At 33.5% G+C, this 27,444-nt stretch overlaps 6 protein-coding genes and 1 long non-coding RNA gene across 11 annotated transcripts in view; 2 read left to right on the forward strand and 5 right to left on the reverse strand.

The window, feature by feature from the left end:
• LOC126764037 (E3 ubiquitin-protein ligase hyd) overlaps positions 1-8,616 on the reverse strand; it is an 84,430-nt gene extending 75,814 nt beyond the window's left edge. For both annotated transcript variants that reach the window (XM_050481763.1, XM_050481762.1), the window contains exon 1: positions 8,479-8,616. In XM_050481763.1, the coding sequence (XP_050337720.1) occupies positions 8,479-8,540 (62 nt within the window). In that variant the 5' untranslated portion in view covers positions 8,541-8,616. The remainder of the gene's footprint in view (positions 1-8,478) is intronic.
• The window catches only part of LOC126764085 (uncharacterized), a 532,840-nt gene that overhangs the window by 213,958 nt on the left and 291,438 nt on the right, over positions 1-27,444 (forward strand). The gene's annotated exons all lie outside the window — the stretch shown is intronic.
• LOC126764235 (uncharacterized) lies at positions 10,642-12,353 on the reverse strand. Its single transcript, XM_050482042.1, has 4 exons — positions 11,848-12,353; positions 11,535-11,790; positions 11,324-11,465; positions 10,642-11,099 (listed from the first exon to the last, which is right to left on the reverse strand). The coding sequence occupies exons 1-4, from the start codon at positions 11,849-11,851 to the stop codon at positions 11,067-11,069; spliced, it is 435 nt and encodes a 144-aa protein (XP_050337999.1). The 5' UTR covers positions 11,852-12,353; the 3' UTR covers positions 10,642-11,066.
• On the forward strand, positions 13,318-15,436 carry LOC126764192 (uncharacterized). The gene is made up of 4 exons (XM_050481982.1): positions 13,318-14,454; positions 14,530-14,684; positions 14,744-14,870; positions 14,950-15,436. The coding sequence occupies exons 2-4, from the start codon at positions 14,530-14,532 to the stop codon at positions 15,274-15,276; spliced, it is 609 nt and encodes a 202-aa protein (XP_050337939.1). The 5' UTR covers positions 13,318-14,454; the 3' UTR covers positions 15,277-15,436.
• LOC126764284 (uncharacterized) lies at positions 16,121-17,511 on the reverse strand. Its single transcript, XR_007667886.1, has 3 exons — positions 17,235-17,511; positions 16,621-17,078; positions 16,121-16,563 (listed from the first exon to the last, which is right to left on the reverse strand). It is a non-coding gene; the product is annotated as an uncharacterized LOC126764284 (long non-coding RNA).
• LOC126764211 (uncharacterized) lies at positions 18,952-19,630 on the reverse strand. Its single transcript, XM_050482007.1, has 3 exons — positions 19,560-19,630; positions 19,374-19,500; positions 18,952-19,294 (listed from the first exon to the last, which is right to left on the reverse strand). Exons 1-3 carry the CDS (start codon positions 19,622-19,624, stop codon positions 18,968-18,970), a joined length of 519 nt encoding a protein of 172 aa, XP_050337964.1. The 5' UTR covers positions 19,625-19,630; the 3' UTR covers positions 18,952-18,967.
• On the reverse strand, positions 20,374-22,575 carry LOC126764115 (uncharacterized). 4 transcript variants are annotated; one of them, XR_007667820.1, is made up of 5 exons: positions 22,247-22,575; positions 21,784-22,183; positions 21,628-21,730; positions 21,031-21,571; positions 20,374-20,495 (listed from the first exon to the last, which is right to left on the reverse strand). XR_007667820.1 is itself a non-coding variant. In XM_050481910.1 (4 exons), exons 1-4 carry the CDS (start codon positions 22,424-22,426, stop codon positions 21,277-21,279), a joined length of 978 nt encoding a protein of 325 aa, XP_050337867.1. In that variant the 5' UTR covers positions 22,427-22,575; the 3' UTR covers positions 20,909-21,276. The 4 variants fall into 4 exon arrangements, 2 of the variants coding, with proteins under 2 accessions (XP_050337867.1, XP_050337869.1); XR_007667821.1 differs by lacking the exon at positions 20,374-20,495 and adding an exon at positions 20,615-20,702; XM_050481910.1 differs by lacking the exon at positions 20,374-20,495 and having other exon boundaries at positions 20,909-21,571.

Consider the following 27,444-nt stretch of genomic DNA (forward strand, 5'->3'; position numbering starts at 1 on the left):
ACCCCTCCATGTTCAATTTAATAGCACTTTGTTTTAAATTATTTTTTAAAATGTTTAAATAACCGTATCGGTCCATAGTGTTCTCAATAAAAACCAAATTACCCACCCCTTTTGACGCCATGCACTCCCAAACCATGACCGAACCCCCACCATGCTTAACAGTGCCAGTCATATTCATAGGATCTAACTCTGCGTTAACTTTTCTCCATACCTTTTCACGACCATCGGATCCACATATACTAAATTTGCATTCGTCAGAAAATATGACTTGGTTCCAGAATATTTGGTCATGCTTTTCGTAATCTTTTGCAAATGCGATCCGTTTGTGTCGGTTGACGGTACTCACGAACGGCTTTTTCCTAATACCACGTCCATGATAGCCAGCATTATACAATATACGTCGAATAGTTTGGGTGCTACAATGTTTTCCAATCTCATTTTTCATTTCAGATTTTAATTTAGGGGCACTAATTTGGGATTTGTTCTTACTTTGAGTACAATTAAACTATTTTCCCTATGACTGAAGACCCGTGGGCGACCGGAGTGCGACTTATTTGCTGTGTTTCCCACAGTTTTATACTTAGTAACGATCTTTTGTATTGTAGCAAAACTTTTATCTACTAAACGACCGATTTCACGTAAGGATTTATTTTCTTTGTGATATTTTATTATCAAAGTTTTCAAATCGTCAGAAATCTCTTTTCCTCTCGGTGCCATCGCTGAAAATTATGTCATAAATTAAAAAAATATTTATTTATTCTATTGTTTAAACTCACTTTCTATTGTTTATTTAAATTGCTTGAACTTTTGTAAATCAAAACGAAAAATAAGATACATAGATTCACCAAGCAACTCACTCTGTATACTAACTTCTGTGATATAAATTTCATTCTCATCACCAACAAAGCCATGTGTGCCTAACGAGTTATAAAATTAACAGTTAAATTTGTGTGCTTATATAACCGCATACCAATACGCAAATTCCTTGAAAATTTTTTTTGGATTATATTTTGGAGAAATGCGTTAATTCCAACAATTTTTAAAGACAGAGCTGGTGTATACTTACTTATGTGACTAACTGTATTGTATTTTTATAAATTTTGATTTATACAAACGTTTCTAATGTTAATATTTTCTGCTGTAACTTTTATTTTTAATAGCTGCTTCACACCTGCGACCCATACTTTCTACGAGATTCTGACACTTAGCTTTAGGTATAGCGTACCAAGTTGTTTTAACGGCAGACCTATCTATATTTTTATAATTAACCTTTGCAATTTCAGTCTTGACTTCATTCCATAGGTTTTCAATTGGATTTAAGTCAGGGCTTTGCGCTAGCCAATCCAAAATATTTATCCTCTCTACAGAAAACCAATTTTTAACTAGCTTCGAGGCTTGTTTGGGATTGTTGTCTTGCATAAATTTCCATTTAATTGCCATAGACTCAATAGCATAACGTTCTTTATGGATTTTTAAAATGTGCAAGTACTGAAACTTGCCCACTTTTCCATGGACTCTTACGAACGGACCTACACCATGTCAAGAAAATGCTCCCTAAATCATAATATTTCCGCTACCATGATTTATCGTCTTCTGAGTGTACCTAGGATTATATTCTTGGCACTTATAAATGTACATATATTCTGCCATCTGGTCCTAACCTTTGTTTCGTCACTCCACAATACATTTTTCCCAAAATTTAAGCTTTTCTCTTGATGAGCATTTATGTGTCCACTCAAAACCAGCATTGACTACTCATAATTGGTAACGGTAAACAAAAAGCAAAATTTAACCGAATATTTTGGCAGTACAGTACAACTCTAGTACAGCAGCACCAAATTGAATGCAACATTTTTACATTTTAAACAACTTTAACTTAAAAAATTTTAGGATTTATATGAAATGAAACTTTGTGCCATTTGTGTCCATAGCCGTATTTGCCACCTACTTATGGTTTTTGAGATATTTGCATTTAAAGTCCAAAAATTCAAATATTTAAAATCTTAAGCTTATATGTATATATATATATATATATATATTTAACTCCACTTCACTAATTCGTATCAAACCATTTTTTTACATTAAATAGCTAAGTTTTTTCGCGTAAAACTCCTCTTTGCGTTGACGGCCTTCATAAAAATAACACTGGTCGGACCACGACTGGACCGCACTTAAAAAAAATAACCGGGAGCGTCAAGTTTTGTTTGCATAAAACTCCTTTTTGCATTGGTGGCCTTCGGCCGCGGGGAACGTCTTTAAAAAAAATCTTATTCGGTCCAACACGAGGGTGTGTCAAGTTTTTTTTCGATTTTGTTAATCTTTCCTTCTGTTTCATTTTTGTAAGTTTGAAAAATATATCAGTGTGGTAAACTGATTATTTGACAGAGTGAAACCTTTAATTGTTATTAAATAGATTTGCAAATATTTTTGCATTATATAATGTAAAATAAATGTGTACAAACGAATAAGTGAAGTATTAGTGGATATAAAACTGCAAAATATAAGTGTAAAATTAATTTTAATTCGAAAAAATACGTACTTGAAATAATGGTAAGTAATTCTCAACTTTAAATGCAAATATCTCGAAAACTGTAAGTTTACCGCAGCTATAATATACATATATTCTTGATTTAAAGAATCTCTTCTATCCGACCATATCAATTTTATTCCCGAAATTCCGACAGTATTCTAAAGCTAACCCGAATTAAGAATATATATGTATATACACTTACGGACAATAAAATAGAATCAAAGGTATTGCTTTGAAACAACGGCATAATTTTTTGAAATGTTTTATGTATGTAGTAACTTTTCTTTTTTTAATTAAAAAATGTAAATAGCGTGCCTCGTGCTTAGTGACAAAATAATAGAATCAATAGCAAAATGGTTTCATAAACGAAAAATACTGAATTTAAAAAGCGTAATAAGTAGTTATATCGTATTAACTTAATTAGATCTGTGGAAAGAATAATTGTATCAATTATGAATTTATTTAAAAAAATGGGTCGAGCAAAACATTGTTCAGAGGAAAGATTGTGCGTCCAAAATTTGCAAGGAATTGGTCACGCGTAAAGGCAATTGCAAACATATGCAATATGTCTCAAACATTCGTGTTTGATGCCTTAAAATTTCCGAAAAAGGTTGAAAAAAAAGGCCGACCACAAAAAATTACTGCCGAAGTCGTTCGAAATATTGCATGATTGCCGATGCGCGTACCGTTTAAGGCCTCTGCAGCCATTCAATAAGAATTATGTGCAAAATTTTCTTCAAGAACACTAAGAAGACGACTTGTGGAGAAAAATTGCTTTGACACATGGACCCGAAAGGTGCCAACGCTGAGAAAACGGCATTGATTCAATTGTATTCAGTTTGCAAAACGACACATTAATTAGAGCGCAGCTGAAAATTAAAAAAAAAAATGGTTCGACTTTTTATGGTCTCAATGCAAAACTAATATGATAGGAAATGATAGTTACACGTGAGTCCGACGTACAAAGAAATGTGCGTCAGCTACACGACTAGGTTCTTCAAACCCCGTGGCGGCAATATAATGGATATTAGAATTGTTTCTGATATTGTTATGTGGGACCTATTTTTTAGATACAAGAAAACATAGACCGCCATATATACGTTAAAGTTTTAGATAAGGTCATACTCTCATATGCTAAATAGAATTCGCCTTGCCTTTTGACAATTCCAACAAGAAAGCGACCAGAAACATACTTCGGGTCTTGCAAAAAATGGTTTTCAGATCATGGTGCTAGCATAATGGTTTGGCCAGAGTAATCACCAGTTCTGAATCTCATCAAAAACTTACAGAAAATTAAGGAAAATATTGTACCTCTTAAACCGAAAAATAAGGCAGAATTCTGAGAGAAAATACAAAGGCCTGGTATTGTGTTCCACAGAACGCTTTCGGTAGCCCAGTCTATGCCGAGAAGATGTGCATCTGTATTAGACGATTAAGAATACACTACAATGTACTACCAATTTTTCTATTAGTTCCCTTAAAAAAACTTTTTTTAGTGTAAAAAATTCAAATGAAGCAAAGAAATCGTGTAATTGATTTTTATTATGGGTTATTATTATTGTATTTAATTCGCTCGTACAGTACCTGGCCATCGAATTACGAACGGGGAACATATTCAATATTTTTAATTTTTTTGACAATGTTTTTAATTTATGGTGAAAGTTACAAAATTACAACCTGGGTGGCATCCTTTGCCTATGTTTCTACTGTATAATTAACGGTATAATATTCGAATAAGCTTGCCTACTTTATAGTTATCGCCTGACAATTATTGTAACCGTAGTTTTTTTGTCACTAGTACATAAACGTGGACGCGTGTGAGTGAATATAAAGCGAATAAAATTTTTGGTTTCGGTGAAAATTTTTATTTTTTGGGATTATTTAAAGATTAAAGAAAGAGCGTAAGTAAAAAACAAGTTAAAAAATCTTTATTAACTACTGAGTGTACCTAATCAATGTTTATTCAACAATTAATGTCCTTTTATAGAGAATGGGTAAAAAGCGCGACATACAAAAGGAGAAAAAAGTGCAAGCTGTAGCTTCTCTAAAGGCTGGAAATTCCAGTTATTCCACAATAGCCAAACATCTTGGAATTTCTAAGACATCGGTGGCTGAATTGGCAAAAAAACTAAGCGCGGGGTGTAATGAAGTGCTGTTTTCGGAAATAACAGGAACAACTGCAAGGGCCTCCGGAAGACTACAAACAAGGAAGACCGGTTGATTGTTCGAAAAGCTTTGCAAGTTCGTACCGCAACTTCTGAAAATATTTTAAAAGCAGTTAGGGACTGTGGTGTGGAAATTTCGAACCGTACTTTGCGTAGACGTTTTTACGAAAATGGACTAGGTGCAAGAGGCCTGCTAAAAAGCCGAAGTTAACACAGCTGATGCAGAAAAGACGTGTTTTATGGGCTAAGCTGCATAGGACCTGTGACGCCACCAATTGGAGCAAGGTAATTCACACATTTTTATTACATTTTTAATTTTTCCTTAATTAAAGCAGACATATTTAATTTTTTTTTTTTATTTTTACGTGTTTTATAGGTCATCTTTAGCGATGAATGCCGTCTAGAGGCCGTCACCCAAGTGCAAAATTATGTGCGGAGGAGGAGAGGAGAACGATTTTCTGAAGCTTGCATTATTCCTAGAGTTAAGCATCCTCCTTCAGTGATGGTTTGGAGCTGCATTTCAGACGAAGGACCCGGCCCAATTCACTTCGTCGAAGGCACGATGCGCTCTGACCAATACATAAATGTTTTGGAAAGTGTTTTTTTGCCATATTTGGAAAGGCTAAGGTATCCGGCAAGCGACTACACGTTTATGCAAGATGGTGCTCCTTGCCATACCTCCAGAGCAAGCATGAATTGCATTAATTCGTTGAACTTGGATGTGCTGCCATGGCCAGGGAATTCCCCCGACTTAAACCCAATTGAAAATTGTTGGGCATATCTGAAACGCAAGGTTTACCAACGAAAAAACACAACAATTGCAATTCTCAAAGAAAACATCAAGGACGTATGGGAAAATGATGTTGATTTGCATACAAAAATAAAATATTGCATTCGTAGTATGCCTAATAGGATCGCAGCCGTATTAGCGAATAAGGGTAGTGTTACCAAATATTAAATATATTTGCAATTAGCGTCACGAAAACAAAAAAATATCATTGTTGCATCAATAAAGCCGAAATAAGTTAAATTACGAGCGATGGTTTAGTTTTTATTACTGATCAAACTTGAAACTGTACGAAAATATTGCCCGTTCGTAATTCGATGGCCAGGTACTGTATTCAAGCTTAAAAAAAATATGATTTCTTTAAAGAATAAGATAAAGTTCTTCTTTAAATAAATAAAAAAGTTAATAAATGAAAATTTCATCTGTGAATAATAATAGAAGTATTGAGGATTTTACATCAAAAATCAATTAATTCATTGTAATAATATAAAATAAAGTTAACGCAATTAGTATTTCGTGGAATGACTGTTATTGGATAACACTGCTGCGCATCTCCTAGGCATGGAGTCCACCAATCGCTTGCATTTCTCGAGAGTAATGGCCTTCCACGCCTTCTTCACAGCACTCCATAATTGCTTCGTATTTAAGGGATTCTCTTTCTTTACAGCTTCTTTGACCTCTCCCTAAAGGTTCTCGATTTGATTAAGGTCCGGTGACTGAGCCGGCCAACCCATAACCTCAACTCTATTTAGAGCAAACCAATTTTTTGCCAACCTGCTGCTATGTTTGGGGTCGTTATCTTGTTATCCCATTTCAACGGCATTTTTAATTCAGCGAGTGGAAGCATAGTTCACTCCATTATTTCAACGTACAATTTGGCATCCATGTTTTCTTTAATCCAAAATAACGGACTTGTACCATAGTAAGAGAAGCACCCCCATACACCCCCAAAAAAATTATAACTTAGTTGAATTTAAATCAAATTCATATTTTTTTAGAACGGAAAATTGGTACCATGGATGATTCTATTTTATTCCGTAAGTGTATATAGTTACCGCTGACTTATAGTTTTTAGATATTTGCACTTAGATTTAAAAAATTCAACTCTTCAAAATGCTTTTTTCCCCCATTTTTAATGAATTTAAGACTTATATCCACTTACATATATGTATATAATACAAAAATAATTTTTATTCAATATTAAATTTTTGTTTAATTATTTTTCACAAACAATAACATAAATGTTGGATTCTAACAATCAGTGTTACCTTTTCTATATACTTTACAAAAGCAATAAATCAAACAAATAAAACCCCAATGACAATGAAAAAAACATTTTTAGATTTTAAAAACAATAATCCTGGTCGCTCCAACAAAGGGGCGTCTTCGGTTATTTCGCATGCATTGAGTCTCCTCATGACACTGGCCACCTCTTTCCATGCCCAACCCTATTCACCTAACACTCCTTTCCCTTTGATCCGACACCGTCGAAACAGCACGTTTCCTGGGCCTCCCGCTAGATGACGTCGACGACAATCTGAATATCCCCTACCAATCTAACGGGGATTGATAACCGTTATAACAACAACATTTCTCGTTAAACTCCTTTTAGGATTGGCGGACTGCGCTTCAAAAAAATAAACCGGCTCCGACCAACACCTGTTATTAAATAGTTGAATTTTTGAACTTTAAATACAAGTATCTCAAAAATCATGTCAGCGGCTACTATTTTCTTGATCTGGAGGACCTCCTTTATCCGTACATACTCCTTTTAACCCCGAAATCTGGAATGCTATTCTAAAATTTACCCTTAATTTATTTTTATTCGTTTACAAAGTAGATAACACTTATTTTTTGCTTGCTTGGAACTATTTTCTTAATAAAGATGTGGAATCAACGAAAGTTAGATATAGAATAAAAGTCAGTTTTGCACTATTTAATACAAAATAATGTACAAAACCAAATTAGTGAAGTAGTGGACATAAAAAAATATGCATACAATTCATTGTAAGTCAAAGGAGCACCAACATTAAATAGTTGCATAATTTTTGAATTGAATTTTAGAAGAAAATATCTCAAAAACGATAAGTCTGCAGCGACTATTTATAGATATTTTCTTAATCTGGATAACCTCTTATATTCGTACATAACCACTTTAACTCGAAAGACGACGCTATTTTAAATCGTATCTTATTATATTACCACTGCCATTTTTAATGGTCCCATCACAATACTTAGGATTGAGACTGTGTCCTTTCAGCCTTCTCACACGCCTTATGCAATCCCAATCTTTAATGCCAAATTTTGATTCATCTGGGAATACAAGTGTATTTGATTTTTGAATCGAGATAAGCTTGTACAAAATAGTCTGGCCTTACAATTTCCTTTTTTTTTTTGCTGAAATAAAAGGCTTTTTAGCTGAATGCCGTCAACTCTTTTTTTTTCTACATAATTGTTATTGCTCTAACTGGTAAACAAGAATGTTTCTGTATTAAATGCGAGAATTTGAAGGTATTGTTTCTACTAATGGCATATATGCAATTTAAATACATTAATAAACAATTTAATACGATGTGCCGAAAAATTTGGTTCAAGTAAATATATATATAAGTATATGTTCTTGATCTGGAGGATTTCCTCTATCCGTACATACCCATTTAAACCCCGAAATCGGGGGATTCTATTCTAAATCCCAGCATTAATTTTAAATCGAAAAATACGTATTTCAATAGGGGTAATTTTCAAATTTTAAAACAAATGTCTCGATAACTGTAAGAATTCCATTTTATACTTTCTTAATCGAAAAACTTCTGTCTGAATATTCCCATTTTAACCACAAATCGGGAAATACTAATCTAAAATTTACCTGATGTGAGATTTACATATGTTTACCCACAGTTATGAAAAATACCTATGTATTATATTCTGAAGTATATGACTTCTAAACTCAATCATATATTTAAACAATACCAGTTTTTTCAAGATTTTGATAATACCTTTCAATGTACTGTTCATCTGATCCTGGTAACGGTTGTATCACAAATTGTATAGTAGACATTATTTGTTTAAACTTTCAACAATAATATTGAACACTTCAACCAACTTTTAAACGTCTTATACCAGGAAATGTATGATCTGTACATAGCACTCACGAAATCGATAAATTTTGCATAAGTTCCGTTGAATTCCTTTTTAATCGATTGATCGTACTTCAGTAACAATGTAAAAGTAAGTTCAGATGCAGAAACTTTTATCTCGACTATCAACTTAATTGAAGAGACATCGTCACAAGGCACCCAGGTTGTCCTGATAAGTTCTAAAGGTCACCTCTTCTATTCAACTGCCTTCTTAAAAATTTGCTTTTTCACCATAATTCGCTTTTATTTAGCTGCGACACTATTATCATATTCAAGATTTTGAAATTTGTAAGTCTTCATAACTTACTATTGTGTAAAAGGTGTAAGATTTAAAAATTATCTCTCGATTTTAAGGTATAAGCTGCCTTCGATTCGCCATTCATCTGCGCTTCTGCGGTACTGTCAAAATAATAGACTTAAGATTAACAACAAAATTATTAAAAGGGCTTATACCAAAAACCTAAATACATAGAATGTGCACGAATAATATTCCGCGATGACCATTTACTAGGTGGTGGTGTTAACCCAGTATGGTTTGACTTACGCTTTTTACACATTTATGTTAATTATATTTTGAAAAATAATAAAACGGACACTTAAATAGAAAATTATTTCATCGCATATATTATATCCATTATATTTGTGTTTCATATTTTTTTATAAATAATTTAAGTCATAAAAAAAAGAAGAAAAAGTTGTTTCTATTTTCATTGGTCATTTGAACGATTCCAAAGAGACAGCTTGTCATACAGCCTTTGAAATTTTAATTTAAAAATTTATATCTAATACATACATCGTACAAGATTTAAGTTTCACCACTTGGCCAGCACTTTGTCTAAAGTTATTAAAAATTAATAAACTACCAAACATTAATATTTTAAATTATTTTTATTCTTTTTTGAATAAAATAGTTACGTAATAGCCAGACGACAGCGATAGCCAGACGACAGCGCTAATATGCATTAGCGGGCTTAAGTTACTTTTATTTGCGCATTTGACCCATGTGAATGCAAGTTTGTAATGCACAAGAATTTCGTGTATTTGGCTGAATTTAATAGGCAACATTGGTTAAAAATGACAGATTTTTGCTATTGTTTGGCAGATGTCGCTTGAAATCTACCGCCTTGTTTGTGTTTACAGCTTCAGGGGTAAACAGTTTTTACATTGCTAAATAAATTATGTGCAAGTATATTAACAAAAACAAATTTTATTATTTTTAGATGGCAGAAAAAAAACAACGCACAGTTTGCTATCCATTTTTCCAATATTCTTCACTTTTTCAAACACTTTCATTTCACTTTTTGTTTTAATAAATAAACAAAATTCACTATTAGCTGTCCAAATGCACAAGTCTGTCACCATAAAATTTCAATGCGCATTAGCGTTGCTTAAGGCGCATTAATTTTGCTCGTCTGTCAGGGCTATAACTTGTTATCAATAGGTTATCAGTAATTAATGCCTTCGTTATCCGTTAGGTTATTTTTGTTATAGCCTCGAGAAATAAGTAACAATTTCTCCTCTTTCACTACACGTTGGTGTCATTAGCTTACTCGCTTAATCTCACTGATTTTGCGATTCTGCTTGGTTAGCCATCTTTTACTGAATATAATTTGTTTCATTCTTGTTATGGTCACCCATGTGTTAAAGAAAACTGGTCGATAGCAAGAATGATAGAAACAAGATTGCGCAATGACGAGTTCAAATTTTGTTCGTTCTGCGCATCTACGTCACGCTTGACCAACATACAATCAGCTGATTTTCAGTTGTTTGTTTTTCTTTGCAATAAGAAGCAATTTTGTATTGCAGGCATACAAAAGCATGAATATAATTAAAAGTTAACATCAATATAAGTGAATATTAATAAGAGATATCAATATAAGTGAATATTTTATAGTGAACATTTACCTACATATTCATTTAATTGTATTTTCATTGTATTATTTAATTTTGTCTTTTTGCTGTGTTTGTTTCAACCATATACATTAATGCAAATAAAAAGATTGAATATTTTGTGACCAAATCCTATTTAATTTTCTTTTTTTGCTATACATGTGTTCAATTAGGTTTTTATTTAAGGAACGAATCCTAAAATACATTCTAGCTCTGAAAAACAATTATTTTACTTTCGAGCTACAATTTACAAAATTACTTAAATCTAAGTGCTTCTGGGCGTAATTTGTACATACATATATGCAAATCAGTACCATTTACATAGTCAAATACTGCTTGCAAGGCTCTCATATGCTCCATTAACATATCTGTCGGTTTTGAGAGTCCTCCTTCAGAAAGGTGATCCACCCAAGTATAAGACGAACAATTTTCTGAATTGCCACAAAATTCGAGGTTGTCTTTACCGAGTTTGTGGCAGATGTACGCTGCCAAATTCTCAAGTCCGTGGTTGTTGAGAATCTCCAAGTCATCTTTTTTTACAATTGGGTCAGTGGAATTTAGGTCAACTGACACACGTTGAAAAATATTACCTGTAAAAATATAATAAACATACATACATGCGTATAAATAAATGGAATAATATGTTAGTTAAGATTATTATTATAATTAGGATAAGAAACAGTGCAAAAACTTAGTTTGTATGTTAGTACATATTTGCATTTGTTAAAATCAATACATTTTTATATTAGAATATTTTCTGTAGTTTTAGGTTTATAATATGATTTATTATACTTTTTAGAATTTTGGCACTTACCTGGCCGTTGATGAAAATGCAGCTAAGTTTTTGCTCCAAATTATTTCTGTGGAATTCCGAGGTTTTAATGGAAATCCTAATTTCTGCTGACTGCTCGTTTTTGCACTTATTCAAAGTTCTAACAACACTATTCAGCCTTTGTCTAAAAAGAATAAGAAATACACATATTTATGTAAAAAAAAATACTTCATCAATATCAATTAGGACTAACATTTCTGTTTCCAAATGGAGTATTTTCTCGTCTTTCTCATCGATGACCTCCTCTCCTGCAGTTTGAGGTGCCTCTCGTCTCGTCTCGTCTTCTTGAATTACTTCAACAGGGGCGGTATTCTTCAACATTGTTGTTAACATCTCTTTGTTGGAACGAGACTCCATCCTTTTCTGCCGTTCATTAGCCTCTGCAGGAGCAGTGGTTAACGTGGGAAAAGCGCTAGGCAGTAACTTAGTTGGATTCCGCGAACTTAAACCTGCAAGAGTGTTTGGTTATAAAAGTAAAATTATTGTAATCAAAATGCTATAATTACCCATTTCAAACTGCAAGTTGCATTAATTTTGTCCGTACGACGACAAAAATTATCCATTGTTTTACCACTGTTTTATCTTTAGGGAAATGGAAAAATCTCCATTTCGTAGCACAATTTTTACCATTATTTTTATTTTTATTATTAGTATTGCTCCCAACACTGCGCAACGCATTTTAAAAAATATAAAATTTAACAATTAATACAACACTTGAAAACACAATTCGAATTCACTTTCAAAAGCGCGGGCGAATAATAAGTCAAGAACAGCTGATTAAAAGCAAACATGTGCATTGCGCAATCTTGTTTCTATCATTCTTGGGTCCATAGGTCATTTGTTTCGTTATTCATTGGTTACCACTGCCTATCGTAGCTAGGGATGCAAACATCGTGAAATGAAACATCGAAGGTTCGATGTATCGATGTTTCTTCAAACAACATCGAAATCAAAAACATCGGACATTGAAACATCGATGTATCGAAACATCGATGGATTTTTGAACTTTTTTAACGTATTTTATTGGCGAGCATAAAAAGCTTATTTCAGAACAATAACTAAGTGAAATACAGTAGTACGCCTTTAATTGATATATATTTTAGCTACCCATTAAAACCTTTTCTCAATAAATAAAAGATATAAATAGTTTTTGAACAAACAACAAATTATTTATTTAAAACAGTATTTAAAAATAACAATTTGGAAAGTCTTTTCCCTGTCAAGCGATTTTTTTGCTGTGTGATCGTTGCTCCAGCTTTAGAAAACAGTCGTTCACTAGGGACTGAAGTGGATAAATATTTGGAAGCTTATTTATACAATTCAGGAAATACATTTTTCATATCATCCCACATTTCTGTTGCATTCTGATTGATAGAAGCATCAGCTGATCCAAGATACATTTGCACTTCAACTTCCGTTGTTGTAATAGAAGATAAATTGGAAAACTTACATTTTATATTTTGGTGGGCCAACTGCTTATGATGACTCCAAATATCAAACGGGTTTTCTGTTGCACACTCATCCGAAGATTCCGACGTACTAACGCCATTATTTGCATCCGTTATGAAATTATTTAAATACAAAACTGTTTTGTTTTTAGCCAGTGCATTTTTAAAATGCAGAAATTTGAGTCTCGGATCCAATACAGTAGCCAATGCCAGAACTGAATTAAATTCAAGTTTGTCAAATCTCTTATTCATGCTCTTTTGCAGTTCACTTTTTAGCTCCCCTACAATGGCGTCTTGAGCTGAATTTTTGTCAAATCTTCAGTTAAACAGCTTACTAAAGGTATAACCTTGCTAATGGTAACGTTGGTATCAGCCGAAATCTCCCTGGTCACAATTTCAAACCACTTTAATAATTCAATCACCTCCTTAATTTTGTTCAGCTCGGAGGCATTAACCATAGTGGGTGCTTCTGGGTGAGTGAGCAGTACTTCACTTAAAATAGGGGCTAACTGAACAAATCTCTCTAACGTATAAAAACATGAACTCCATCGCGTTCTTACGTCAAGAATCATTTTCTTGGTATTACTTGTAGAAGCCCCGTTATCTATTTGTTTCTTCTGCAATTTATTACTGGCATTAACACTTTTTTTAATAAACTTAACAATGTCGCGCATCTTAGTTATCAAAGCTGATACTTCCGTGGACTTATCTATTGATTGCGCTAGAACCAAATTAAGCGTGCGTGCGAAGCAGGGTATTATTTCATTATGGTTGAATCATTATCAGTTACACAAGCAGAAATTTTATTTATGGAAACGTTCCACTCGTTGAAAAGTTTAAACATAGTTTCTTCTAAATAAGCTGCTGTATGACTTTCGTGCAGTTCGATTACTCCTAACGTCCCACTCAACAAACGTAAATTGTCCAAAAAATGAATTGTTACCCCAAGGAACGACTGATTTTTCATTGTCTCCGACCATATGTCATTCGTTAGGCAATAACTGTCGCACTTACGAATATACTCTTTGAAAATTGAAGACAGCGCTTCATATTTTTCATCCACTCGTAATTTTATTGTTTCTCTACTTGGAACTTTAAAAAGCGGAACCAGTTCTTTCATCATCTGCAGAAAACCTTTTCCTTCTACGGTAGAAAATGGCTTGTTGTCCATTATAATATATTTAGGGCCATCTTGGTAAGGAATACTTTTGTCCTGCTCAAAACAGTCTTTCATTAGTTTGGATCAGCGCTGGCAACTGATCCGATTTATTTTGCAGTACTGACGGAGTACATGTACTAGGAGACGATTCAATACATGCATTCTTCTTATTACTATTTTCGGATAACTCACTTGACGCTGTATTCCCTGCGGTTGGTGATATGTTAATTATTTCAGAAATTTTTCGCTGTTTAAGTTCCGAGTGCGGCGTAGTTTTATAGCCCTGACAGACGACAGCGCTAATATGCATTAGCGGGCTTAATTTACATTTATTTGCGCATTTGACCCATGTGAATGCAAATTTGTAATGCATAAGAATTTCGTGCATTTGGCTGAATTTAGTAGGCAACATTGGTTAAAAATGACAGATTTTTGCTATTGTGAATGGTGATTGACCGAAGGAAGAAGAAAAAACGTAAACAAAAGATTTGAAGAAAGCGCTAAAGGTAGTAAGCTGTTTTTATATTGCTAATTATGTTATGTGCCAGTATATATTTAAAAACTAATTTTAATATTTTTAGATGGAGATGAATAAACAAAGAACAACGTGGAAAAATAGTGATGAAGTTATATTAATAGATTTGCACATCTACGCAGACATATCTGTGCAAATGGCGCACAAATTTACTGCAAAAGAAGTGCATGTTAAAATACGTAATCTTACACAAAAATATAGGTTAATATACATATATCGACATAACATTGTTAACATTATTAACTTTTGTTAAATTACAGAGACGAAAGGAAAAAAGTTGGGCCCTGGGGGGGCAGCCCATCGCTGTTGAAACATTTTGATGCGGTCCATCAAATTATCGGACTGACAGCAACGAATACTGCTGAAGTATACGAATCGTTTATTGTGGTAAGCTGAGTTTTATACGTTTATTATTAAAATATCTTTTTCTTAAAACATATCGAATTCAACATTACTTTCGTTCCAGTCATCTATGGCTATAGGATCACCAGAACCAATGTCGCCAGAGCCAGAAGCAATGTCGCCGGTGTGTACGCCAGTAATTACATTGACGAACTCGCCATTAGTGTCGCCATTAGGTAGCTCGACAACAGCAGCGGGTGAATCTCCAAGTAAAAAGAGAAATTACATGGTCGAACTAATAAAAGTGGCAAAAGAACAAAACGAATTGCTGAAGACAGTGGTGGAGGACGGGAAAATATTGACTGAGAGAGTTGTTACTGCAATTGAAGAACAAAGTAGTAATACAAAAGAGTTTATAGGTATTATGAAAACTATTTTAGAAAAAATGTAATAATAAAATGAATTTGAACTGAATATTTATTTTAGAAAAAATGTAATATTAAAATGAATTTGAACTGAATATTAATTTTAGAAAAAATGTAATAATAAAATGAATTTTAACTGAATATTAATTTTAGAAAAAATGTAATAATAAATGGACTTAAACTAAATATTAATTTTGGAAATGTATTGGAATACAAATAGCTACTGCGGTAAGTAAAGTGTTTTGTACCGTTTAGGAAACTCATTGCGATGGCATTCCTAATTGCTGCCGCTGTTGAATCATTTTCTCCTAATCTTGTTGTATGATTGGGTTGATGTCTTGTTGCATCTTCTGCTGCGTCTTGAATCCAAGCTGAAGAAACTTCATCGTTCTCAATCTTAAGAAAATTGTGCAAAACGCAACACGCTCTAATTATAATATTGACATTTTTAAGAGATACTTGCAAGCCTCTTCCAATTTTACGAAAGCGCGCTTTAAGCTGACCAAAAGCATTCTCTATCACTCGGCGACATTTGGACAGTCGATAGTTATAGAGCTTTTCTACTGGAGATTGATTAGCCACATATGGGTATGGTTTCATCATGTGATGTGATAAACGGAAGGCTGAGTCGCCAATAAGAAGCACCGGTACATTGATACCTTCAATTGCTTGGCTATTTTGTTAAAAATACCAGCGTGCTCATGGAAATGTTTAAGGGAGCTCCTCTCAGATATATAGGAATCATTGTTTCGTCCTGTGGATCCTATATTTATGTATGTAAACTTTGATCTGAAAGTAATAAAAAATGTAAACACATGTGTATGAAAATCAATGTAGTCACAAATTTAACTGTGATCGCAACTTGCCAACAAAATGACTGAATACCATCCTTTATAGTTATACTAATCTACGGCTTCGTCTTTTTTGGGCTGAACTTCGATGTGGCAACCATCTACAGCACCAAAACATTGTGGAAATCCCATCATTTTGAACCCTTCGACATCTCTTTTTAGTTCTTGTGGATGTGGGGGATATGCATCAATGCAGTCCGCAAGACTGTCGCAAACTGCACGCCCAATGCCAAACAAACTAGCAACGGATCTATATTCTGCTGCCGAACCCAATGAAAAAAGTGCAATAGCTACTATTTTTTCAAGTGGGATACAGCGCCGCATGTTGCTATCCATTTTACCGATATTTTTTACTTTTTCGCACAATTTTTGGAAAGTGCTTCTGTCTACGCGAAAGTTTTCCTTAAACCTTGCTTCATCCATTGCAGGAATATCGTGCTCCCAAAATTTACCACTTCGGTACTTAAAATACAAATTTTTTTTTATTTCAATCCCAAATTAAAATATTTATTTACTTACGAATTTCCAAACATTTCGTATGTGTGGCTGAGCGATTGCAATCCCAGTTCTTAAGCTTGCGTTACAATCAAGAATTGCTTTTACTTTCACTCTATTTTGTTTTAACTGATTTAGTAATAAACAGATTTTGTCGTTATATTCTTTTTGATTTTCTAAGAATAACAAAATTGCCATTAATAATCTCTTTTTATCCATTTCTATTTTGCTTTTTTAATAAATAAACAAATTTCACAATCAGCTGTCGAAATTCACAAGTCTGCCGTCTGTCACCATAAAATTTCAATTCGCATTTGCGTTGCTTAAGGCGCTTTAATTTTGCTCGTCTGTCAGGGCTATTAGATTCCACAACATACAAATGTGTTTTTAAAATGTTTCCAATGTCGATCCGAACATAGTATAAGAAATCCCCACAGAATCTTTGGGAGTCACTCAGGTACCCATATCAAACAGTTTCAATGCTGTTTGAACGCAATAGAAATAATTCAGTTTTTAACCGCAAAAATCATAGATGAAACTAGACAAATCAGCCAAAGCCGAATTTCTATTATTTATTTAAACTACTCATTATTAGTAGTTTTAAAATAATTTAAAAAATTATTGTTAAATTAACTTACAAATGCACAAATTATGTCAATATTAAGAGCAAGTAATTTGATAGATTTAGTATTGTATCTTATAGCCCTGACAGACGAGCAAAATTAAAGCGCCTTAAGCAACGCAAATGCGAATTGAAATTTTATGGTGACAGACGGCAGACTTGTGAATTTCGACAGCTGATTGTGAAATTTGTTTATTTATTAAAAAAAGCAAAATAGAAATGGATAAAAAGAGATTATTAATGGCAATTTTGTTATTCTTAGAAAATCAAAAAGAATATAACGACAAAATCTGTTTATTACTTCAGTTAAAACAAAATAGAGTGAAAGTAAAAGCAATTCTTGATTGTAACGCAAGCTTAAGAACTGGGATTGCAATCGCTCAGCCACACATACGAAATGTTTGGAAATTCGTAAGTAAATAAATATTTTAATTTGGGATTGAAATAAAAAAATTTGTATTTTAAGTACCGAAGTGGTAAATTTTGGGAGCACGATATTCCTGCAATGGATGAAGCAAGGTTTAAGGAAAACTTTCGCGTAGACAGAAGCACTTTCCAAAAATTGTGCGAAAAAGTAAAAAATATCGGTAAAATGGATAGCAACATGCGGCGCTGTATCCCACTTGAAAAAATAGTAGCTATTGCACTTTTTTCATTGGGTTCGGCAGCAGAAATATAGATCCGTTGCTAGTTTGTTTGGCATTGGGCGTGCAGTTTGCGACAGTCTTGCGGACTGCATTGATGCATATCCCCCACATCCACAAGAACTAAAAAGAGATGTCGAAGGGTTCAAAATCATGGGATTTCCACAATGTTTGGGTGCTGTAGATGGTTGCCACATCGAAGTTCAGCCCAAAAAAGACGAAGCCGTAGATTAGTATAACTATAAAGGATGGTATTCAGTCATTTTGTTGGCAAGTTGCGATCACAGTTAAATTTGTGACTACATTGATTTTCATACACATGTGTTTACATTTTTTATTACTTTCAGATCAAAGTTTACATACATAAATATAGGATCCACAGGACGAAACAATGAGTCCTATATATTTGAGAGGAGCTCCCTTAAACATTTCCATGAGCACGCTGGTATTTTTAACAAAATAGCCAAGCAATTGAAGGTATCAATGTACCGGTGCTTCTTATTGGCGACTCAGCCTTCCGTTTATCACATCACATGATGAAACCATACCCATATGTGGCTAATCAATCTCCAGTAGAAAAGCTCTATAACTATCGACTGTCCAAATGTCGCCGAGTGATAGAGAATGCTTTTGGTCAGCTTAAAGCGCGCTTTCGTAAAATTGGAAGAGGCTTGCAAGTATCTCTTAAAAATGTCAATATTATAATTAGAGCGTGTTGCGTTTTGCACAATTTTCTTAAGATTGAGAACGATGAAGTTTCTTCAGCTTGGATTCAAGACGCAGCAGAAGATGCAACAAGACATCAACCCAATCATACAACAAGATTAGGAGAAAATGATTCAACAGCGGCAGCAATTAGGAATGCCATCGCAATGAGTTTCCTAAACGGTACAAAACACTTTACTTACCGCAGTAGCTATTTGTATTCCAATACATTTCCAAAATTAATATTTAGTTTAAGTCCATTTATTATTACATTTTTTCTAAAATTAATATTCAGTTAAAATTCATTTTATTATTACATTTTTTCTAAATATTCAGTTCAAATTCATTTTATTATTACATTTTTTCTAAAATAAATAATCAGTTCAAATTCATTTTATTATTACATTTTTTCTAAAATAGTTTTCATAATACCTATAAACTCTTTTGTATTACTACTTTGTTCTTCAATTGCAGTAACAACTCTCTCAGTCAATATTTTCCCGTCCTCCACCACTGTCTTCAGCAATTCGTTTTGTTCTTTTGCCACTTTTATTAGTTCGACCATGTAATTTCTCTTTTTACTTGGAGATTCACCCGCTGCTGTTGTCGAGCTACCTAATGGCGACACTAATGGCGAGTTCGTCAATGTAATTACTGGCGTACACACCGGCGACATTGCTTCTGGCTCTGGCGACATTGGTTCTGGTGATCCTATAGCCATAGATGACTGGAACGAAAGTAATGTTGAATTCGATATGTTTTAAGAAAAAGATATTTTAATAATAAACGTATAAAACTCAGCTTACCACAATAAACGATTCGTATACTTCAGCAGTATTCGTTGCTGTCAGTCCGATAATTTGATGGACCGCATCAAAATGTTTCAACAGCGATGGGCTGCCCCCCCAGGGCCCAACTTTTTTCCTTTCGTCTCTGTAATTTAACAAAAGTTAATAATGTTAACAATGTTATGTCGATACATGTATATTAACCTATATTTTTGTGTAAGATTACGTATTTTAACATGCACTTCTTTTGCAGTAAATTTGTGCGCCATTTGCACAGATATATAAATCTATTAATATAACTTCATTATTTTTCCACGTTGTTCTTTGTTTATTCATCTCCATCTAAAAATATTAAAATTAGTTTTTAAATATATACTGGCACATAACATAATTAGCAATATAAAAACAGCTTACTACCTTTAGCGCTTTCTTCAAATCTTTTGTTTACGTTTTTTCTTCTTCCTTCGGTCAATCACCATTCACAATAGCAAAAATCTGTCATTTTTAACCAATGTTGCCTACTAAATTCAGCCAAATGCACGAAATTCTTGTGCATTACAAATTTGCATTCACATGGGTCAAATGCGCAAATAAATGTAAATTAAGCCCGCTAATGCATATTAGCGCTGTCGTCTGTCAGGGCTATAATACCATGTTCAGACCGACACTTAATCACACGATTTCGGCTGTTGAATGGATTATCCCACTAATCTTAAAAATTTATCAAGATTTCGCCATACAAAAATGACTGTTCCAAATCACTTCATTGAAATGATTTGAAACTGATCCACGCTAAATCTCTCTGTGCGACTCTGATTTTGCGCAATCTACTTGTCAGCACTGGAAATTTTTACATTATCACAGCTGATGCTGAATGCTGAATGTAAACAAACAAGACAAAGAAGACAAAAAAATAAAACTAAAAATTGCCGTTGATCAATCAAATCAAATTACAAAGTAAAAAAAAATATGGAAAAAACTCAAAAAAAAGAAACGAGTTATGTGGAGTGAACTGCCGAGGCCGACTTAATCGAGGTGTGGCACAAAAAATGCCAGAGCTGCGATCAACGCGGAAAAATAACCACATATACGAGGAAATGTCCTGTACGATGCTTTTGGCTGGACACGAATATACGTCCACTGAAATTAAAATTAAATTGCACAATTTACCAACAAATACAGGAAGTAATATATTATGAGTCAATATATAAATTAAATATATTTTTTTTTATTTTTAGACAAGAAAAGCAGAAAATTGGCCCATCGGGTGGCTCCCCTAGTCGGTGGAAATATTATGAGGCGGTCCACCAAGCAGTAGGTGGTTTCAAAAGTTTTTGTTCCGACGAACTTGTAGAGGATAGCATTGAGGGTAAGAAAAAATCAACAATAACAATAATGGAGGAAATGAAGGATGACTTAATAAAGGCGACTGAGGCGATGAAGGAAGCCGATGAAAAGGAAGCGATGAAAAGCGTAAATGAATTTAAATATATGAATGAATATGAAAATATATATGTAAATAAAAATAAATGAATACGAAAATGGAAAATGAATATAAATATAAAATACATAAATATCTGTTTTTTTTTTTTTGTACTGGAATTGAATTATGAGATATGTAAGTATGGATCGGTTGAGATTTAATAATATTTCAAAGTTGAATGTAATAACTCACCGAAATACGAAACGAATGCTTGTCTTATTTCCTCTGCTCTTGGGTTAACATTTCCACAAATGTTAGAGACGTCTTCTGGCAACTGCCGAGATTCGTTTTCGATTTGTTGTGCTGCAATCCAATTTTCGTTAATTTCATCATTTTCCTCATTTAAAAAGTTGTGCAAAACGCAGCACGCTTTTATGACGATTTTCGTGTTGGCCATGTGGTTATCCAAGCCTTTTCCAACCCGTCTAAACCTTCCCTTTAAATGACCGAAAGCATTCTCCACCACTCTTCGGCATTTCGAGAGTACATAGTTGAATTTTTTTTATCCAAAGGTTGGTTTACACAAAATGCGTACGGTTTCATCAAATGTTCATCAAATTTGAACGCAGAGTCGCCCAACAAAACGACTGGAACATTAACTGACGATATTTGTTTACTCATGTCTTTAAATATAGTAGATTGTGCCAACTCGCATTTTAAAGATGATCTCTCAAATATTGAAGAGTCATTACAACGGCCTGGACTACCAACGTTGATGTATATAAAGCGACATCTATAACATTAAAGAAATACATTAGGTGTTTAAACGAGATTCATGAAAAAACTTACCTTGCATCTACTAAAGCCAAAAGAACTGTGGAATACCAGCCTTTGTAATTGTAGTAGTCAACAGCATCTTCTGCAGCTGGGCGAACTTCTATATGACAACCATCTAAAACTTAAAAATATATAAAAACTCCAAAACTAAAAAATTTAACTTATTACTTATAGCTCCTAACACTTGAGGGAAACCCAATGACTCAAAACCATTTAAATATTCGCGCAATTGAATTTCGTTCATTGGGAATTTCTTCAAATACAAAGGCCACAAACAACGCCAGACTTCATGACAGAAATCAATTAGAATGGAGCAGACAGTGCTTTTACCAATTCCGAACATATTTCCAATTGTTCGATATTCTGCAGAAGAGCCAAGAGCATATAAAGCAATAGCAATGCGTTTCTCTAATGGAATTGCTTTGCGGTAGTTGGTATTTTCCTTCTCCAAACCTTTCAACATAATGCACAATTTAATAAAAGAATTGCGCTTCATTCGGAAGTTGTTTTTAAAAAACGCATCCGAATTCACCTGGCAGTCGACTTCCCAAAACATTTGGCCACGAGTCTAAATTATATACACATTATAATTAAACGAAGTTATAATACCAATATTTATATATGTACTTGCCTTTATCCAAATAGACCTTGTTGACTTCGCTCCATATATACTACACATTTTTAGTGCTAAGTGTTCATACAGCAAACGTTTCCTTGCTAACCGGTTAGAATCAAACAATTCCCAAATTATCTCCATTGAGCGGAGATAATTTAGAAAAAAGAACACAATTTTTATAATAAGGTACGCCATTTCAATGTTTTCTTTTAATAAATGCTTTGATGTTTATGGCTGAATGTCAAAAACATCTGATTTATAAATCACTAACGGCAGTAAGAACACTGTTGGGTTATGAAATGCTTAAATGTAATCTAATCTTTTAAATTTTCGGTCTGAACATGGTATAAGTCGTTCGGACCGACAATGTGTGTTTTCGATGAGTTTTCACTGACAACTATTAATAGCGGCATTTTCTTACTCTTGCAAGATTGCACGATGACACAAAATGCATACCGAAATATGCAAGGCCAAGAGAGCACCCATTGAAGAATCTAGTGATATATGACGGCACGAAAATAAACGTGGGGTTTGGTCTGATATATTTATAGCCATTGCAAATAATTTTCTGCGTGTGTTTGTTGTTGTGCCGTTGCACCAAGAGGAAAATTCTGCAATTCTTGCACCGTGGAAAAATTTTGCAAGAGCAAGAGAATCCCCCTAATATGAGAATATCAAGCGACAGCTGTTTTCGTATATGGAATGTTAACAAATATCAAGTGACAATTTAGGGCCGGTAAAATATGTCTTCCAAAAACATTGATTAAACTAGAGTAGGCACCGATTATAATGAGTGGAATTTATGTAAGTTTTCAAGTAGTTTTCAGCGAAAACTGTGTTTTCGTTTGACAGATTTTACATGGACGAAAACACAAGTTTTCGTGCGAAAACCAGTTCTTCCCCCGAAAACATGTTTTCGTTGTCGGTCCGAACATAGTATTATGTTTGTAGCAATCTTTATCGAGTAAGGTCGCCCAGTACGTTCTTACGCCTGAAATACATGAGCAGAATTCTGCATGCAGAAAAAAAAATCGTACTGATTTGACAGTTCGAATTTTGCACCTCAATGCAGATTTGCATGGCATGAGAAAATTGAATTTCTCTGCGCAATGCTGACAAAATTCAAATATTTAATTTTTGAGCAAAGTCCGGCAACATTCTTAATTGCGCTCAGATGTTCATTAAAAATAAGCAAAATATTAAAAATATGTAAGAAAAATATTCAATTCAATTTGTAAGCGAAAACCGGTTGTTATTCGATAAAAGCCATCGTAATTACAAAAATAGCTACCTGCTGGACGCCAAATTTCCGGAGCTTTCGGAGAAGTTACATCCACATACAACAATTTCAATAATTTTTTGAAAGCCTTGCCAAGCAGGTGGAAGGGGCTAATTTGGCAAGCATGGAGATGTCGGAGTTACACCTCCAAATTACTCAAACCTTCCACCAATTTTTTGTTAATCGCGGAAAATAGATTTTTCAATAACATTTTTAATAATATTAATTAATTTAAATAAAAAGCCATACGTTTGAAATATAGAAAAAAGTATAAAATTGTATTTATTTTGCAGTTCTTGTTTTTGTTGTTCCAGACGGAAACAAATTTGAGGAATACAGGTTCGTACCGGTAACGTAGAACCGACATATTTATTAAATTATTTACTCATTTATTAAATAAAAGAGCTTCATAATATCGTACTTTGATGTAATGGCGCTACAAATTGTCTCCACTGCCCTTCAATTAGAAAACCCCTTTCATTTACGTGGTCTACGAAGTTGTTGGGATAATAAAATTCGGAATTATGGAACTTTACAAAATTATGTAAAATTAATTTAGCTCTTACTATTCTATTGGCGTTTTCGGGAAACATATCCAAAGAATTATTGAGAACTCGCCATCTAGCCATTAAAATGTCAAAGGTATTTTCAATTTTAACCCGCACTCTGAATAAACATTTATTGAAATGGTCTATGTTTGCTTCCAAACACTTTCCCGGATATGGCCTCATCAAATGTTTTGTCAACGGAAAAGCAGCATTTCCACTACGTGGAAATTTTTTTTGCTTCTGGTAGGTTCATTGTTCCTTTTAAAATTCTATTTCCAAAACCACTGATTTTTAACACTCCGCCATCACTTTGGTTTCCGTAAGCCCCTATGTCTACTGCGATGAATGTTTATTTGCTATCACACTCGGCTGATAACACAATACTAAAATATTGCTTATAATTGAAATACGGTGATCCGGATATTCGCGGACACATAATTTGTATATGTTTGCTGTCAGCAGCTCCTATAACATGATGCATTCCGGTCTTGAAGTAAAGTATTTCCCTCTACTCATGTTCATTTGGTTGTGGCAAGTATATACCAGAAAGTTCATCCGAAATGGCTGCACATGTTTCCAATAAAATTTTGCCATTGTTGATACTCCTACCTAAAAGCCCAAGCTAATACCTGGCGGCAAGTGATGAATGTATTTAATTATTTAGGATTTTCACAAGTCTCATAAAGTTATAAGTTATAACGATTCGAAAACATAGCATTGAGAATTGTAAATGTGTGAACTCATTTTTGTGTGAAATCCAAGAACAAATTTTTTAAACAAGTGTAAAAGTTTATAATTTTACGATTTTACGATGCTTAACGACGGGTTGTGAGTACCCCAATTATGAAATGATAAATTGTACAAATAAAATTTACTTACAGTAATGACATTGCCAGCCGACATTCTGCTGGTCGACGTATATGGAATCGTTTTGTTATTGGCGTTTTAATTAAGCTTAGAAGTAAATTAAATTGATCCACTTGCATTCGGGTAGCCTTTTAGAACTGAGAGGAGTCCTTATACTCATATAGAAAAGTATATAAATTATTGAAAAATCCAAGCAGCTTTCTCTCATTTACCGTACATATGGGATTTTTTTTAAATTTTTTTTTTTTATTTTTGTATTCAAGTTAAATGCAATCTATCTTAATGTTAATAGACAATAAGTAAATGTGCTGTTAAGATACAAACAAATTGTGAGTGTTACTTCATTAAGTGACCCTCTGTTTAGTGACAATATAATAAAAATAAAAATCCAAACTACATACATACTAATTTACATAATTATTTGCTATTTTCTTTATGTTAAAATAACATAATCATGCACTAGTTTGTGCTAAAGTTATGTATTTACATTACGTGCACCACTTGTTGTAGTGGGTGCCTGTAGTAATGCCACTGCTAAAGGATTGGGATGGATCTCTAACCTGATTTTGTATCTTTCACTAAACTTTTTTATTTCATCTTTAACTTTGCATATTTTTAAATCTCTGTGAATAGTATGATTTGAAACATACCATGGAGCTTTTGTAATTGACTTGAGAGTTTTTGATTGAACGCGCTGTATTATTTCAATATTTGAATTGCTTGCCGTGTCGCATATTTGTATCGCATAAGTCCAAATAGGTTTGATGATGGTTTTATAAATTAGCAGTTTATTTTCAAGAGAAAGAACAGATTTTTTACCCAGAAGCCAATAAAGACTTCTCAATTTTATATTAATTTGTTTTTTTTTCGCTTTTACATGATATTTCCAGGTAAGCCTTCTATCTATGTGTAACCCCAGGTATTTCACATGATCACTAACAGGATCGAACGAAATAAGAATTTTGGGGCATTTAAATTAAAATGCCCAATTGCACTTTCCACACCACCCAGGAGGTATGCAAAACGGCGCGTGACCGAAGTTAGTTTTGGGTGCTCGGTTCCCCTTTAGGCCTATATCACCCATTAAAAATTTATTAATATAAAAAAAACAAAACGATAACAATTCATTATATAACGAAAAAAAACAAAAGGATAAATGAATACATATAACGATAAAAACAAATCAATAACAATTCATATAAAAAATATATAAAAATATCACAGTAATATAATTATTTACATATATACAAATGCCTACATTTATATCCCAAATTCTAATTTTCCTTAAAAAAAAATTGCTTTCTTATTTTAGAGCCTCTTTATCCTAACTGTTTACAAAATTTCTACTTTTTTATTTTCAATCGTAAGTTTGAGTTCGCATATTGTAACCACTAAAATATAAAAAAAAAAATTGAAACCTATAGGTGTGAAACACACAAAATTTTATTTTTAAAATTAGGGACAGAAAGGTCTTTATTTAAAAATTTAGTTAAGAAATATATTCTAATTCTAATAAAAAGGGCTATAACTATTTTTGGGTCACAATTATCACAACACAAAAAGGGCCTAACATCTTCCATTTTATTAAAAAGAATATCTCCTATTCCTATTTTATGACAATTACTGTCGAATTCTTCTAAAAATCTGGTTTCCAAAATTTTTACAAATGCAATAAAATTCTCAGGCGGCTTCATTAAATTGCATTTGTCTATTTGATTTTGATGCATGAAGATGAATTCGTCCGAAGGAATTTCATCTCCTAAATATGGTAAAGGCAGGGAACATGTGTGCAGTTTGAAAATTTTTAAATAAAAATAGCCGCAAAAGTAGCTAAATGCATTTTCTTACAAAAAATTAATTTCTAAACTACTATCTAATGTTATTGATCTAACGAGGGAGTGTTCAGGCCGTGGTAGACCTTGAAAATCCTGCCAAGAAAGGTCATTCAATAGTGAATCATTACACACATTACGTAGAATATTATTACTATGTTCCGAAATTACTGTAGCATCAGGTTCCAAAGGCAGCTCACAGTTTCCTTTTGTTATGACGTTTACCCACGATTTCCTAAACAAACTAGAGAACATATAGGGCGTTACTCTAGTACCTCCTCTGCTTCGAATCTGACCAAAAAAATGTTCTAAACTGTCCTGACATAGTCATCTCGTCTTCAAGTACGGAAAACCTGAGTGTGACAAAAATCGCCACAATCGTCTTAAACTGTTAATATTTAACACCCACCCCTTTATAAAACTAAAATTATTGGTTGTGTTGCTTTCTAATTCGTCTACGACCCGAATAGTTTTTAAAACTTCTTCTGCCTCATTTAAAAAGTCTAATTGTTCAGGGGAACCTACAAACACTTTTTAGTGGGTACAACGGCCTCAACGAAACTGCTATTTAAAATATCAAATGATTTATTAAAAAACGAAACGAATTCCGCGGTATTAATAAAGCTCCTACTATTCGAGCTTAACGCTCCCGAGCTATATAGGGACAACATACCAGAAGCGACCGTA

This window comes from Bactrocera neohumeralis, unplaced genomic scaffold, assembly GCF_024586455.1.
Source record: "Bactrocera neohumeralis isolate Rockhampton unplaced genomic scaffold, APGP_CSIRO_Bneo_wtdbg2-racon-allhic-juicebox.fasta_v2 cluster09, whole genome shotgun sequence".
Taxonomy (NCBI): Eukaryota; Metazoa; Arthropoda; class Insecta; order Diptera; family Tephritidae; genus Bactrocera; species Bactrocera neohumeralis.